Here is a 12,507-nt window from a genome sequence, read left to right on the forward strand (position 1 = left end):
CTAGTGACGATCTTAATAAGTTAATTCTTCTGTAAGCATATATATTCCATTTGGATTGGTAATGCCTTTTCTCGCCCAGTTCAGAAAATTTTAGAGCCAAGAGGAGCATTAGACATGGTGTCAGACACTCACCAAACCTCCAATTTTATCAAGAGGGCCCACCACGTCTCCCAGGGTTACAAGGATGTGGGAGTACCTGTGGCAGCATGCCCGGACTTCAGGGGCCAGGTCCCGTGGCTCTGCCCACTGGCCCACTGATTGCCTCGGGGAGTGCTCTTTGTGTGATGATAACGATCATTCCTTCTTGGAGCCTCTAATAGTAAAAAGTTCATGAAAGCCACCTCGCTGGCTCCATTGGTGGAGCACACAGCTCTTAATCTCGGAATTGTGAGTTCGAGCCCCGTGTTGGGCACGGAGCCTACTTAAAAAAAAAAAAAAAAGAAAAAATAGTACCAAAAAAATTTCATAAAAAGAATATTTCCAGAAATCCAAGCATACATAGCAAGTCACCCAATTCTGTGTTGTTGTTGCTTTTTATTCTTTACGGGGATGAAGATGGTGGTCAGCAAAGGAAAGATTTTGTTACACCTCTGGCTGTGTAGGTTTAAGGGCTAAAAATGAGGTAGATTCCAAAGGCAGTGTCTAGTAAAGCACGCTCACTTGGTAGCGAGTAAAGGCAGACGAGCCTGCAGCTGACCCCGCTTTCAGCTTGTCCTTCCCCTTCCTTCTCCCCTTGTTTCCTCCTTCCAGATGCCAGCTGTTTATATAGGCCTGGTTCTGTGAAAGTGTAACTTAACTTTTATCTGTGGTTCTTAATTTGGGTCCCAGGTGTGAACCCCTGGGATGTGTGCACATATTTTTCTAGGAAAGGTGATAATTCGTTCGATTTTCAAAACGTTCTTTGTCTTAGGGGGAAAAAAAGTAAAGAACCACTGGCTTATTACTCTGGGGCCCTGGGGCAGTTTGGCAGTGATCAGAAAAAAATAAATCCGTACCATTTCTCACATCTTACACAAGGGTGGGTTCCACTTGGAATGAAGATGGAAATGTGAAAAACATGGAAATAGTCAAGGAAAACACGAGATAATTTGCTTTTCGCGTTTGTAACGTGGACTAGTGACGGTCGTTCTGACTGAAACCCCAGCGCTAATAGGCATGAAAGAAAAGACACGTTTACCAAGTTTGACTACATAAAAATCACATTTCTCTGTGAGACAGCCACATCACGGAACACTACTCAGCAATAAAAAGGAACAAAGTATTGATAGGTGCAACCATTTGCATAGATCTCAAAGGAACTACACGGAATGGAAAAAAACCCTCAAAAGGTGTTATGAAATTGATTCCATTCATGTAACATTCTGGAAAGGAGAGAATGAGGGATGGAGACCAGACCAGTGATTACCAGGGTTTAGGGAGCTGGAGGCCACGGTGGAGGAGGTGGCTGTGCTGGCAAAGGCAGTCCACACAGTCCTCGGGACAGGACTGCTCTGGCGTGACTGGTGTTGGCCCGGATTTACCAACCAGACGCAAGTGGCTCTGGTGAGACCATGCGGTCTGAGCCAAGTTTCAGAGCAGATCAGCAGTAACCCTGAAAGTGCAGGATGTCCTTAGCTGCCTCATGATTTTGCAAAGAAAGATAAGTGTTAAGGGTAGTATCACGCATGCTTGGTTAATTCTTTGTTTTATGTGGTAAATTTCCCAAACTGGAAGCTTCGGTTTTTTTCCTCCCATAAATAAAAACAAACTTTTGTTTACTTTTAATTCAGTTCCGAATAGAGTTACCATTTAGATTTTGTCCAAAAAGTAGTTTTCTTCTACCCCACCCCAACCCCTTTTTAGTACACCTAACATATACAGTCTCTTCTACTATAAATGATGAGCATTTGGTGCCATTCTTGAAGATGACCACTGGACAATATACATAATGAATATATGAGTTATATATGAGCTTGTTCATTTCCAAAATGCTTTGAACTCCAAATTTCCTGTGCTGCCATCAGACTCTCCTGATGCTATTTTGTAGGGTATCGGTTAATTGCCCATCCAGGATGTACCTAGGCACACTCCTCCTGGGGTGGGGTGTGATTGGGAACCTCTGCCTTCTTTCCTCCCTGTCGCTTGCATGAGGAACGTGCTTTCCTCTGCCTGTGTCACCTTTCCCTGTCTACTCAAATTCCTGTTTATCTAGAAGATTCTGAATGCTTTACAAAAGATCCAGGATAACACTTCAGAAGTAATGACCCATAAGTCTGTACTGTTCTGTTCTAAAAGGTGAACGCATCTCGTGTACAAAAAAGGATAACTGAGGTTCCCTCAGATGTACCAGGTGAAGTAGTTCACGCTGCCATGATACACATGCACCCGCTTAGTTTGTTATTTGTACAGTAACACTCTAGAGATTGTTTCAGTGGACAACTCTCCCTGAAGGTATTTCTGAAGCACAAGTACTATACAAACTTACTAATATTTTTTTTTTTAATTTTTCGATAGAAAGGGACAAAAGTGAAATTTCAAAATTGAATTCATTGTATAAGGAAGGACATTATACATGGTGGGAAATCTCTTACGGGATTTTACTGTCTTGTATTTTCTTAGATGATAGCAGTCTTGGGTCATCTTATTAATAAATACGTTTGTTTTCACAGACAAATATAAAACTATATTCTGGCTTTTAAAAAGTAAACTGTTTTATTTTAGCTGGACCAGCTATTCCTTCAGTTGTGGCGTATCCAAAAAGGAGTCAGACCAGCACTGCAGATAGTGACCTCAAAGAAGACGGAATTCCTTCCCGGAAAACAAGCGGCAGTGCTGTCGGAGGAAAGGGAACTGCTCCAGCCAGCCCCATGCTTGGGAATGCAAGTAATCCCAATAAGGCTGACATTCCTGAACGCAAGAAAAGCTCTACTGTCCCTAGTGTAAGTATTGTTAAACCGTAGAGCATTCCTAAGATTGTAGGGTTAGTTAGGGTGGTCTAGACATTTTACTCCTGTGTTCTCAACTACCTGCAGTGCTGTCCCCACCGGGCCACCATGCCCAGTCTCCCACCTGTAGAGATCACTTTCAATACCTGTGTTGAAGGGGTTTCTTGCTGCACCCCATCCCACTAGATTAGTGACCCGATCTTTTGTGTCAAGGGCGGTTTCTGGTTATTCCACAAACATCTGATCTTTAGGTTGTATCAGGTCCTGAGAAATAGAAATGCCTCATAGTCTGAGGAAATAAAACCAAATGATGACAGTGCAGACAAGAAACCGCAGACAGAAGATGCCTAACGGGCTCTGTGCAGGACTCTGGGAGATCTGCTTGCCTGAGGGCCAAGGATGTGGGGGCCAAGGATGTGGTGTGCATCTTCAAAGGGCTCTGACAATAAAGAACATTTGACCAAGTCCTTACCTTGTGCCAAGGACTGTGCCAAATGTTTTTGCATGTACTAGCTAAATTTTAAGGTGGAAAAAATGAAGAAAAGTTAGTATTCGCCTAAAATTATATTGCTGATCTGAGTCCATCTCTTAATCTGTATCCTTAACAAATCTCCCCTTTAAATAGGTAGTATTTGTTAAAGTCTGTTTAGTTTCAGGAACTTTTCTGTGAATTGAAATGTGTTCTATCTGACCTAATATAGTAATTCTTATTCTTAGCACTCCTGAAGTAATTCTAGGAAGAATTTGCAGAGAATATACAGTCTTAGGGATATTCTGTGACCACATTTTTTTTTCCTGCAAAGTTAACAATGACACAGCCCTCCCTCTACCTCAAAAAAAAAAAAAAAAAAAACCCCAGAGTGAGGGACCCACATAGAAGCTCTGCTGCTGCTTTTAGGAGGCTTTTGTATGTGCCGTTTCGGGGGATAGGAGCTCATGACAGAGGTCAAAGGGTTTTGTCTGCTCCATCCTCTGACCTTGCGTTCTATCAGAGTAAACCCTGTGTGAAAGGTGTTTTTGTTTTTGTTTTTGTTTGTTTTTTAATAATGTTTATTTTGAGAGAGAGCAAGAGAGCACGCGCAAGCCTGTGAGCAGGGGAGGGGCAGAGAGAGGGAGAAAGAGAATCTCAGACAGACTCCACAATCACTGTCAGTGCGGAACCCACTGTGGGGCCAGAACTCATGAACTGTGAGATCATGACCTGAGCCGAAATCCAGAGTCGGTTCCTTAACTGAGCTGCCCAGGCATCCTGTGAAAAGGTTTTTTATTGGCTTTCTAATTCCATAAAATTGGTTTGTCATGTCATAGCCCTACAATTTAAATTCAGTCTCCAGTGGCACCTAGGTGGCTCTGTCAGTTAAGTGTCCAAACTTCGGCTCAGGTCATGATCTCATGGTCCCTGGGTTCAAGCCCCGTGTCAGGCTCTGTGCTGACAGCTCGGAGCCTGGAGCCTGCTCCGGATTCTGAGTCTTCCTCTCTCCCTGCCCCTCCCCCATTCATGTGCACACATGTGCTCTTTCTCAAAAATAAATAAGCCTTACAAATAAGTTTACAAATAAGGATTAAATTGTGTGTATTTGGGTAAGAATTTTTTTCTCATTGTACTATACTTATTTCTAAATGGTTTAAGACAAAAATGGGCCCCCCTTTCTTATAGAGTAATACAGCAGCTGGTGGAATGACACGGCGCAATACTTACGTCTGCAGTGAAAGAACTACAGCTGACAGACATTCAGTAATTCAGAATGGGAAAGAAAGGTATGAAATTTTACCTGTTTGCAAGAAAATTTGTTTTTCGCAAAAGAAATGGAAGTTACTTCTTAGTTTTTAGAATCAAAATTCAGATGATAATCGTTAAGTGTTCTTCACGGTAAGTTAAATTTAAGTGCAGATTTTTTAGTGAGATACTAGACTTCCAAATTCCTTTTACTGTCCAGAGCCTGTCCTCCTGGCAGGCTGCGTGTGATGGCCGAAAGGGTTGGGTTAAACCAGAGAGCTTTCTCACAGGACACAGATCTGAAGCGGTGGTGTCATTACAGAATAGCAAATAGGGAAATGTGTATTATGCTGTGTACAGTAATAACTTGAACAAAGGGTAGAGCGGGGAGGGATAAGGACCTGAGGTGCAGGGGGCCGTGCCTCTAGAGGACAGTGTGAGGTAGGGTGAGTGAGCCTCAGTAACAGGCCAACAGTCTGCCAGAGGAGCCAAGGGGACAAGCAGTAACACAGTCTCCACCTTGGACACACTTGAGAACCCCAGGAAGATGTAGAGAGTAGTCTTCTGGATGATTTTCATTTTAATCTGGCAGGGAAGCAGGCACACATAGGGTAAGTACAGTTTAAAATACAAATAAAGTAATATGTCAATAAGGAGAGAATTATATCATGCAAACAACTTTGTTAGGGTTACCAAATAAATAAGGTGGGGGGGTGGGGGCACCTGGCTGGCCATTTAGTGGAGCATGTGACTCTTGATCTCAAGGTTGTAAATTCAAGCCCCATGTTGGGCATAGAGATTACCTAAAAATAATAAAAAAAAGTCTTGGGGCACCTGGGTGACTCAGTCAGTTAAGCATCTGGCTCTTGATTCTGGCTCAGGTCATGATCTCACTGTTTATGAGCTCTACGCTGACAATGTGGAGCCTGCTTGGAATTCTCTCTCCCTCCCTTTCTGCCCCTCTCCCGCATGCAAGCGTGTACTCTCTCTCTTACTCTGTCTCTCAAAATAAATATATATGTGTAAAAAAAAATGTTTACTAAAAAAATAATAAAAATTTTAAAAAGAAAAAAGCTGAGTGGGATTAAGTAGGTCCAAAGACCATAGTTTGTGGGGAGAGAAAAAAGAGAAGTTGAGATTGGTGGAGTAAATGTATTCTGTATGGACAAATTTCTCAGGCAGGCATGGATTTTCCTTCTTCCTTTTGGTAAGAATAGTGTATAAATTAAATTCAAAGGGTGAGATAAAGCTACAGCAACCAGTTAAAGTTCTGTGGTAGAAATCCATAAAGTAATTCCTGCCATCTTTAATTGTCCCTTGGCCCCCTAACTTGAACATTGTCTGGTCTCGTCACTTGTCCCACGTGTGGCATCAAAATGGTTTCGTTTTTCTGACATTTACTCTCTGATATTGCGTTGTATGGTTTCTGTTCCTTTTAGATCTCACTAGTCAAATGTTTGATCGCTAACTTCTGTGACAGCCTGAACAAAAATTCTTCTTTCCTTTTTCATCCTTAAAACCAGACTGTTTATAATTTCTCTCTTCCATACACCACTGAACTCTGAATTTGACATGAAGGTAAAAGCTTATTGTGGAAGATTATGTTGATTTTTCAGAGCATTTTTAGAAATATTTACATTCTAGTGCTCTCTTGTCTGATTCCTATTTGTGTGCTTGTTTTAACACCTTTTCTTTATGATTAAAATCTATTAATAACTTGAGTATATTATAGTAGCTGTGCTAGATAGCTTACAAATATGATTGGTATATTTATTTTCTAATAGGATAGTTTATTCTCTAGTAAAGTTTCTTTTATTAGTTACATTCTCAAGTCTACCAAATTTCATCTAGTTCAAGAGGATATCAGTAGGAGACTTAATTAGGAGTTTCTAATATAAATGTTGTTTCATGATTCTTCTTTCTTTTGGAAATTCTTCTAAGTTGTTCAGCTCTTCTGTCAGATGCCTTTTGAACTTTGAAAGTACAATTCTCAGGGCGCCTGGGTGGTTCAGTTGGTTTAGGGTCTGACTTTGGCTCAGGTCATCTCACAGCTCATGGGTTCGAGCCCCGCGTTGGGCTCTGTGCTGACAGCTCAGAGCCCGGAGCCTGCTCCGGATTCTGTGTCTCCCTCTGTCTCTGCCCGTCTCCTGCTCACGCTTCCTCTCTCTCTGTCTCTCAAAAATGAATAAAGGTTAAAAAAAAATTTTTTTTGAAAGTACAATTCTCTGAAGTTCAGGGTCAGACTTTTTTTTTTTCTTTTTTTAATGTTTATTTTTGAAAGAGAGAAAGAGAGACAGAGTGCAAACAAGGAAGGGACAGAGAGAGAGGGAGACACAGAATCCGAAGCAGGCTCCAGGCTCTGAGCTGGCAGCACAGAGCCTGACATGGGGCTCGAACCCACAAACCATGAGATCATGACCTGAGCTGAAGTCTGTCGCTTAACTGACTGAGCCACCCAGGTGCCCCTCAGGGTCAAACTTTTTAAAAAGGCCGTTAAGGATGAAGATCTGCTCTCTGCTACCCGGCTTGTGTTTGTGTGTGTGCACATGCTCTTCTAACCCTTCCTTCCTGCAGTTATCCAATTCGCTCTTTGGAAAGAGTTTGAAGAATTCTCTGATTTTTTTGGAGTCATTACCCTTGTGTCCTCCCTGCCGACACCTTCCCTATTGAGCTGAGTCCTCCTTATCCCAACCTAGGCCTCACCGCTTTCATTAGCTTCAGTCACTTAAACGCTTTGCTTTTGAAAATGTTGTTTCTATCTTTAGCCAAACAGAGCCTCGGTGCCAAACCACACAAGATTGGGCCCTTAATTTTTATAATCTCTAGATTTTCTTTTTCTGTCATACAAGTTAATGGAAGAACTGTGGAAAATTATTGGAGGGCATGAATGCCAAAGTAGTCATATTTTTTACTCTCAGAGCACGAAATGTGACTTTTTTCACCTGTGAAATAGATGCTGAAAGGTAAATTCGATGCACTGGACCTTCTCTGTGCACAGATGACTTCTTAGGGAAATTACTGCTTTCTCCTCTCTCATATGGATCTCTTACTCTTTAAATACTGGTGAGCTGCAGATGCCGGGGTCCATGTTAACTTCTGAAAAGACATTTGTTTCACGTTTAACCGTAAATATGTGGGATTTTTTTTCGTGTGTGTGTGTGTGTGTGTGTGTGTGTGTGTGTGTGTGTGTGTTTATACAGAATTCCAGTATGAGCCTGATCATGCTAGTGAAAACTATGCATGTTTACAACCAAAGGCTGTACGTGCCCCAAACAAGCTGGTTTTCAGCTGTCTTCAGAATCCTGCTGTGAGTATTGAGCACAAGATGAGGTTTTCAAGCCTCGCCACCGGCCATGTGATCATTTTTTTCATTTTAAAATTAATTTTATGCGTTGATTCTTACTAGTGCTGTTTATCAGCCTCACTGTATGAAAAATAATGCTAATCAGTGTTGTTTAAGGGACAGAAGTTACAAGTTTTGGTAAACTTGCTTTGGCTTGAGCACATGTGAGTAGTTTCTAAGGAAGACTGTTGTTTTGACACCAGGCATGCTGAAGTCCAGCTTATTTTCTGCTACATGTTCTGGTATAATTATTCTACCTTCTTTTGATGGCAGACTCTGAAGATGGCCCAATTTCAAATTGACTAACAGTCAGTATAAAGTAGGCATGAGAAAGTGTAATTACATCGTCAGTTGTAAGATTCCGTCAGAATCACGTAGATTTTTATAATGAGTCTTAAACCACTGAGCACAGGCACTGACACATAATGCTTAACAAAAAACTAGCTTATCGAAGTACTGGTAATAAACCATTCTGATGGGAATGTAAAAAATTTTCTGAGTTTACACTGACTTTTTAACTTAGTAATTTTGCTAACCGACACAAATAGCATGGACTCTGCCCTGCTTTTTCATATGCTTCTAGATAGTTACAGAAGGCTGTTTAAAAAAAAAGACTGTTGAAAATGTATTCATTTGAATACCCCCGAAGAAGGAGTGTGATATGGTTATAATAAAGCACAACAGAACAGAATCTTTTTTTTAAGTTTATTTATTTTTAGAGAGCATGCAAGTTGGGGAGGGGCAGAGAGAAAGAGAGAATCCCAAGCAGACTCCACCCTGCCAGCGCAGCACAGAACCCGACGTTGGGGCTCAAACTCATAAACCATGAGATCGTGACCTGGGCTGAAATCAGACACTCAACTGACTGAGCTACCCAGGCGCCCCAACAGAATCTTTTCAAATAAATTTTAGGCATTTGATATTCTAGATAAGATTTTATAAGTGTAAAATGGCTCTATTATTTTATCCATTTGTCATGCATCAAGGCACAGGGATTGAGCAGAGAAAGTGTGATCACAGTTCACACATGCATCTTTACTTTTAATTTTGCTTTTTCCCAGTCACTGAGTATAGTTTGAATCAGCACCCAGAACATTTCATGTCAGAATGTTCGGCTGTGGGAGAGATGTCCTGTCAAATTGAAAATACCTGTCCTTGGGGAGCCTGGGTGGCTCAGTTGGTTAAGCATCCAGCTCTTGGTCTCGGCTCAAATCATGATCTCAAAATTCGTGGGGTCGAGCCCCATGTTGGGCTCCACGCTGACAGCACAGAGCCTGCTTGGGATTCTCTCTCTCTTGTCTTTCCCCTGCTTGTATGTGTGCGTTTTCCCTCTCTCTCAAAATAAATAAACATTTGAAAAAGTAGAAAATACCTGTCCTTTAGTCACCGTAAGTGGATTAGAATTTTAGAAAAAAGATAGTCAGACGTAAGTACAAAGCAGTTAGGATTAAGTTTCTAAAATAATTCATTTAATTGCATTTAGGATTATTGTGTCAAAAAACTTAATAATTTATAATGAAAATATCGATTTACACTTCCTTTTTAGGAAGGTCTCTGAGAAGGGTCAGTTTCTTTGCTGTGAAGTGTCTGTCCGGTCTTGCTATGCTTCTGTGCCCTGTGGATCTTGCCTGTGCTGGGCAGCCTACAAAGCAGTGTGTCTCAGGAGGAGTAGATCAAGCGTCTTCTGCTCTATATGCTGACGAAAAGCCCTTGCCTTCTTCTGAGTCTTTGGGATCTTTTGTATTCTCCAGGGAAGGAAACAGATAACCCTGTCTTCCCTTCTTCCCTTGCTTTTAATGCACCTGTTGATCCCAGCTTCTAATGTGGGCAAGAGAATGTCAGCAGCTGGTCAGAGGCATCAAGCATATTGACCCTTGACCTGCCCTAAGCAGGTAATAGAGCACAAAAGACAGTCATAATAGCTGTAATGTAACTTCTTAAAAAATAAAGTGTGTATTTACATATATGTATGTATGTCTATGTATAAGAAACTAGCAAGCCTGTCTTCAGATAGTTGAATCATTCCTTGTTCTACTCTTTCTCCTTACTTCTCACTACTGCACTTGACTAGTCTTTAAACAGAGTTGAAGGGGGCGCCTGGGTGGCTTGGTCGGTTAGGCGTCCGACTTCGGCTCAGGTCACGATCTCGCGGTCCATGAGTTCAAGCCCCGCGTCGGGCTCTGGGCTGACAGCTCAGAGCCTGGAGCCTGTTTCAGATTCTGTGTCTCCCTCTCTCTGTGACCCTCCCCCGTTCATGCTCTGTCTCTCTCTGTCTCAAAAATAAATTTAAAAAACGTTAAAAAAAAATTTTTTTAAACAGAGTTGAAGGGACAGCTGGGTGGCTCAGTCGGTTGAGCGTCCGACTTCAGCTCAGATCATGGTCTCGCAGTTTGTGAGTTCAAGCCCCACATGGGGCTCGTTGCTGTCGGCCCATCAGTGCAGAGCCCGCTTCATATTCTTCTGTCTCCTTTCTGCCCCCTCCCCCACTTGTACTCTCCAAAAAATAAATATTTAAAAAAAAAAAAAAAAAGAGTTGAATCATTTAGGACTCTGTGCTGCATCACAGGAACCCAGTCCAAACAAGCTTAAATTCAAAAGGGCATATTTGATTTCCTACAACTAAAAATGTCTAGGAATAGAGTCAGGGTCCATCTCCTACTTCTGCTTCCTCTGTAGTGGTTCCCCTGTTGGGCTCACAGCATCAGACTTGGCATCTTCCCACACTCAGCCCTGCTCAGACAGAAGCCCTGCAGCTATCTCTGGGTCTGTGTTGGTCTGGCTTTGGCCATGTGCCTGTCTCTAAGTCTGTCACTGACCAGGGTGGCTGGGAAACCCTGGGGTGGAGTCATTGACATCCAGAGCCTAGGAACTTGCTTCCCTAATAGCAGAATTCAAGTGTCGTTGCCACAGGATAAAAAATAGGTGCCGAGTGGCAAAAACACAAAACTGAATCTCTTTTTATCTTTATAAGGTACTCATTTTCAGTTCTTGGACTATATTAGAGCCATTCTCCCAAGTCAGAAGACAGAATTCTCAAACAGAAATGCAGGGACACACAAATCTTGAGCAATTTATTATAAAGTTCCCATCCTCCCCCCAGTGTCAGGACTGTAAGAACTCCAGTTCATTAACTTCTCGGGAGAGCATTCATTGAGCACCACGCTTCCAGGACACTCTATCAGGGAAAGGTCACTGGGGTAGCACAGGGTGGCAGGGGCACATACTCAGTACAAAATGGGAATGATAAACTCCTGATGGGAGAGGATGACCTCTGGGTTGAATTTTGATGAAAATAGGTGCCTGCACTCCAGGCACAGAGAATAGTTCCTGTGAAAGTTATTTGACCTGATGCATGACCAAGGGATTGCACATCATTAGGAGCTCCAGAAAGTCAAGTCCCAGAGGTGACAGTAGAAGGTAGAACCTGGAGATACAGCTTGGCGCCGCTGGGCTGTGGGTACCTGAGGGTGTGACCGGGATGCCAGGGTGAGGAATTTGAAGTCTGTCCTGAAGATGCAGCATGCTTTTGAAAGACTGTAAGTTGATGAGTGACAAGGTCAGGTTTGCATTTTGGGACGTTCATGGCTATATGTTGGACAGGTTGGGAAGTGTGTAGCCAAGACAGGCACTGAGGTATAGGTCCGTGTGGGAGAGAAGGGGAGAGGTGCAGAGACCCTGGGGTAGATGGGGGGGGAATATGCAGACTGACACACGGGATCCGAGTCCTGAGTCCCCGGCTCTCCTGCAAGGAGAAAAACTGCCTCTTCGGAGCTCCAAGGGCAAGATGACTTGAGCTGGAATTAAAGCAGAGTGGCCAGGGCGCGGCTCATCTCTCTGTGCCGGGGGGAAGCTGCAGGCATCCAGCCATGTCCATCATTCTTTTCCTCTGTCTGCAAACAGTTAATTTACTCTTAATAGTTTTCCTGCCTTGAAAAAAGGGGTTCTGTTGACCCTTTAAGAATTTTGACTGTTGTTTATAAAGAAGTGAATGTCCTTTGCGTAGGAAGATTCTCATCTATCTTGAAACAGCATAGGACACTTTGATAAATAGCAACTAATTACTATATGTGTCATTTTACTAGTCCATTTAAAATATGTCTGTGTGTTTGGAGAACAGGCCGAAAGCAAGGTGTGCTCATATTATAGATTCACTCAACCAGTTCGGTTTGAATGGAGACATCTCTTTTAGGAAAGGCTTTATTTTGTACACAGCTCAGAAAACGTTGCCCCCTCACCTAACTATTCAAACAAGTAAGATGTCATCCCCCCCCCCCCCCCCCTTTAAAGCTAATATAGCTTGGGGCGCATGTGTGGCTCAGTCAGTTAAGTGTCAGACTTCAGCTCAGGTCATGATCTCACAATTTGTGAGTTTGAGCCCCACATCGGGCTGTGTGCTGATAGCTCAGATCCTGGAGCCTGCTTCGGATTCTGTGTCTCCTTCTCTCTGCCTCTCTCTCTCTCTCTCAAAAATAAATAAACACTTTTTTAAAAGGCTAATAAATCTTTTACTTTATTTGCGGGGG

General features: G+C 42.5%; 1 protein-coding gene across 14 annotated transcripts in view; it reads left to right on the forward strand.

Moving 5' to 3' along the window:
* The window catches only part of MARK3 (microtubule affinity regulating kinase 3), a 113,906-nt gene that overhangs the window by 90,081 nt on the left and 11,318 nt on the right, over window positions 1–12,507 (forward strand). For all 14 annotated transcript variants that reach the window (XM_058740373.1, XM_058740375.1, XM_058740374.1 and 11 more), the window contains 2 exons: window positions 2,701–2,918; window positions 4,582–4,682. In XM_058740373.1, coding sequence (XP_058596356.1) covers window positions 2,701–2,918; window positions 4,582–4,682 — 319 coding nt within the window. The remainder of the gene's footprint in view (window positions 1–2,700; window positions 2,919–4,581; window positions 4,683–12,507) is intronic.

This window comes from Neofelis nebulosa, chromosome 7 (genome assembly GCF_028018385.1).
Source record: "Neofelis nebulosa isolate mNeoNeb1 chromosome 7, mNeoNeb1.pri, whole genome shotgun sequence".
In the NCBI taxonomy this organism is placed as follows: Eukaryota; Metazoa; Chordata; class Mammalia; order Carnivora; family Felidae; genus Neofelis; species Neofelis nebulosa.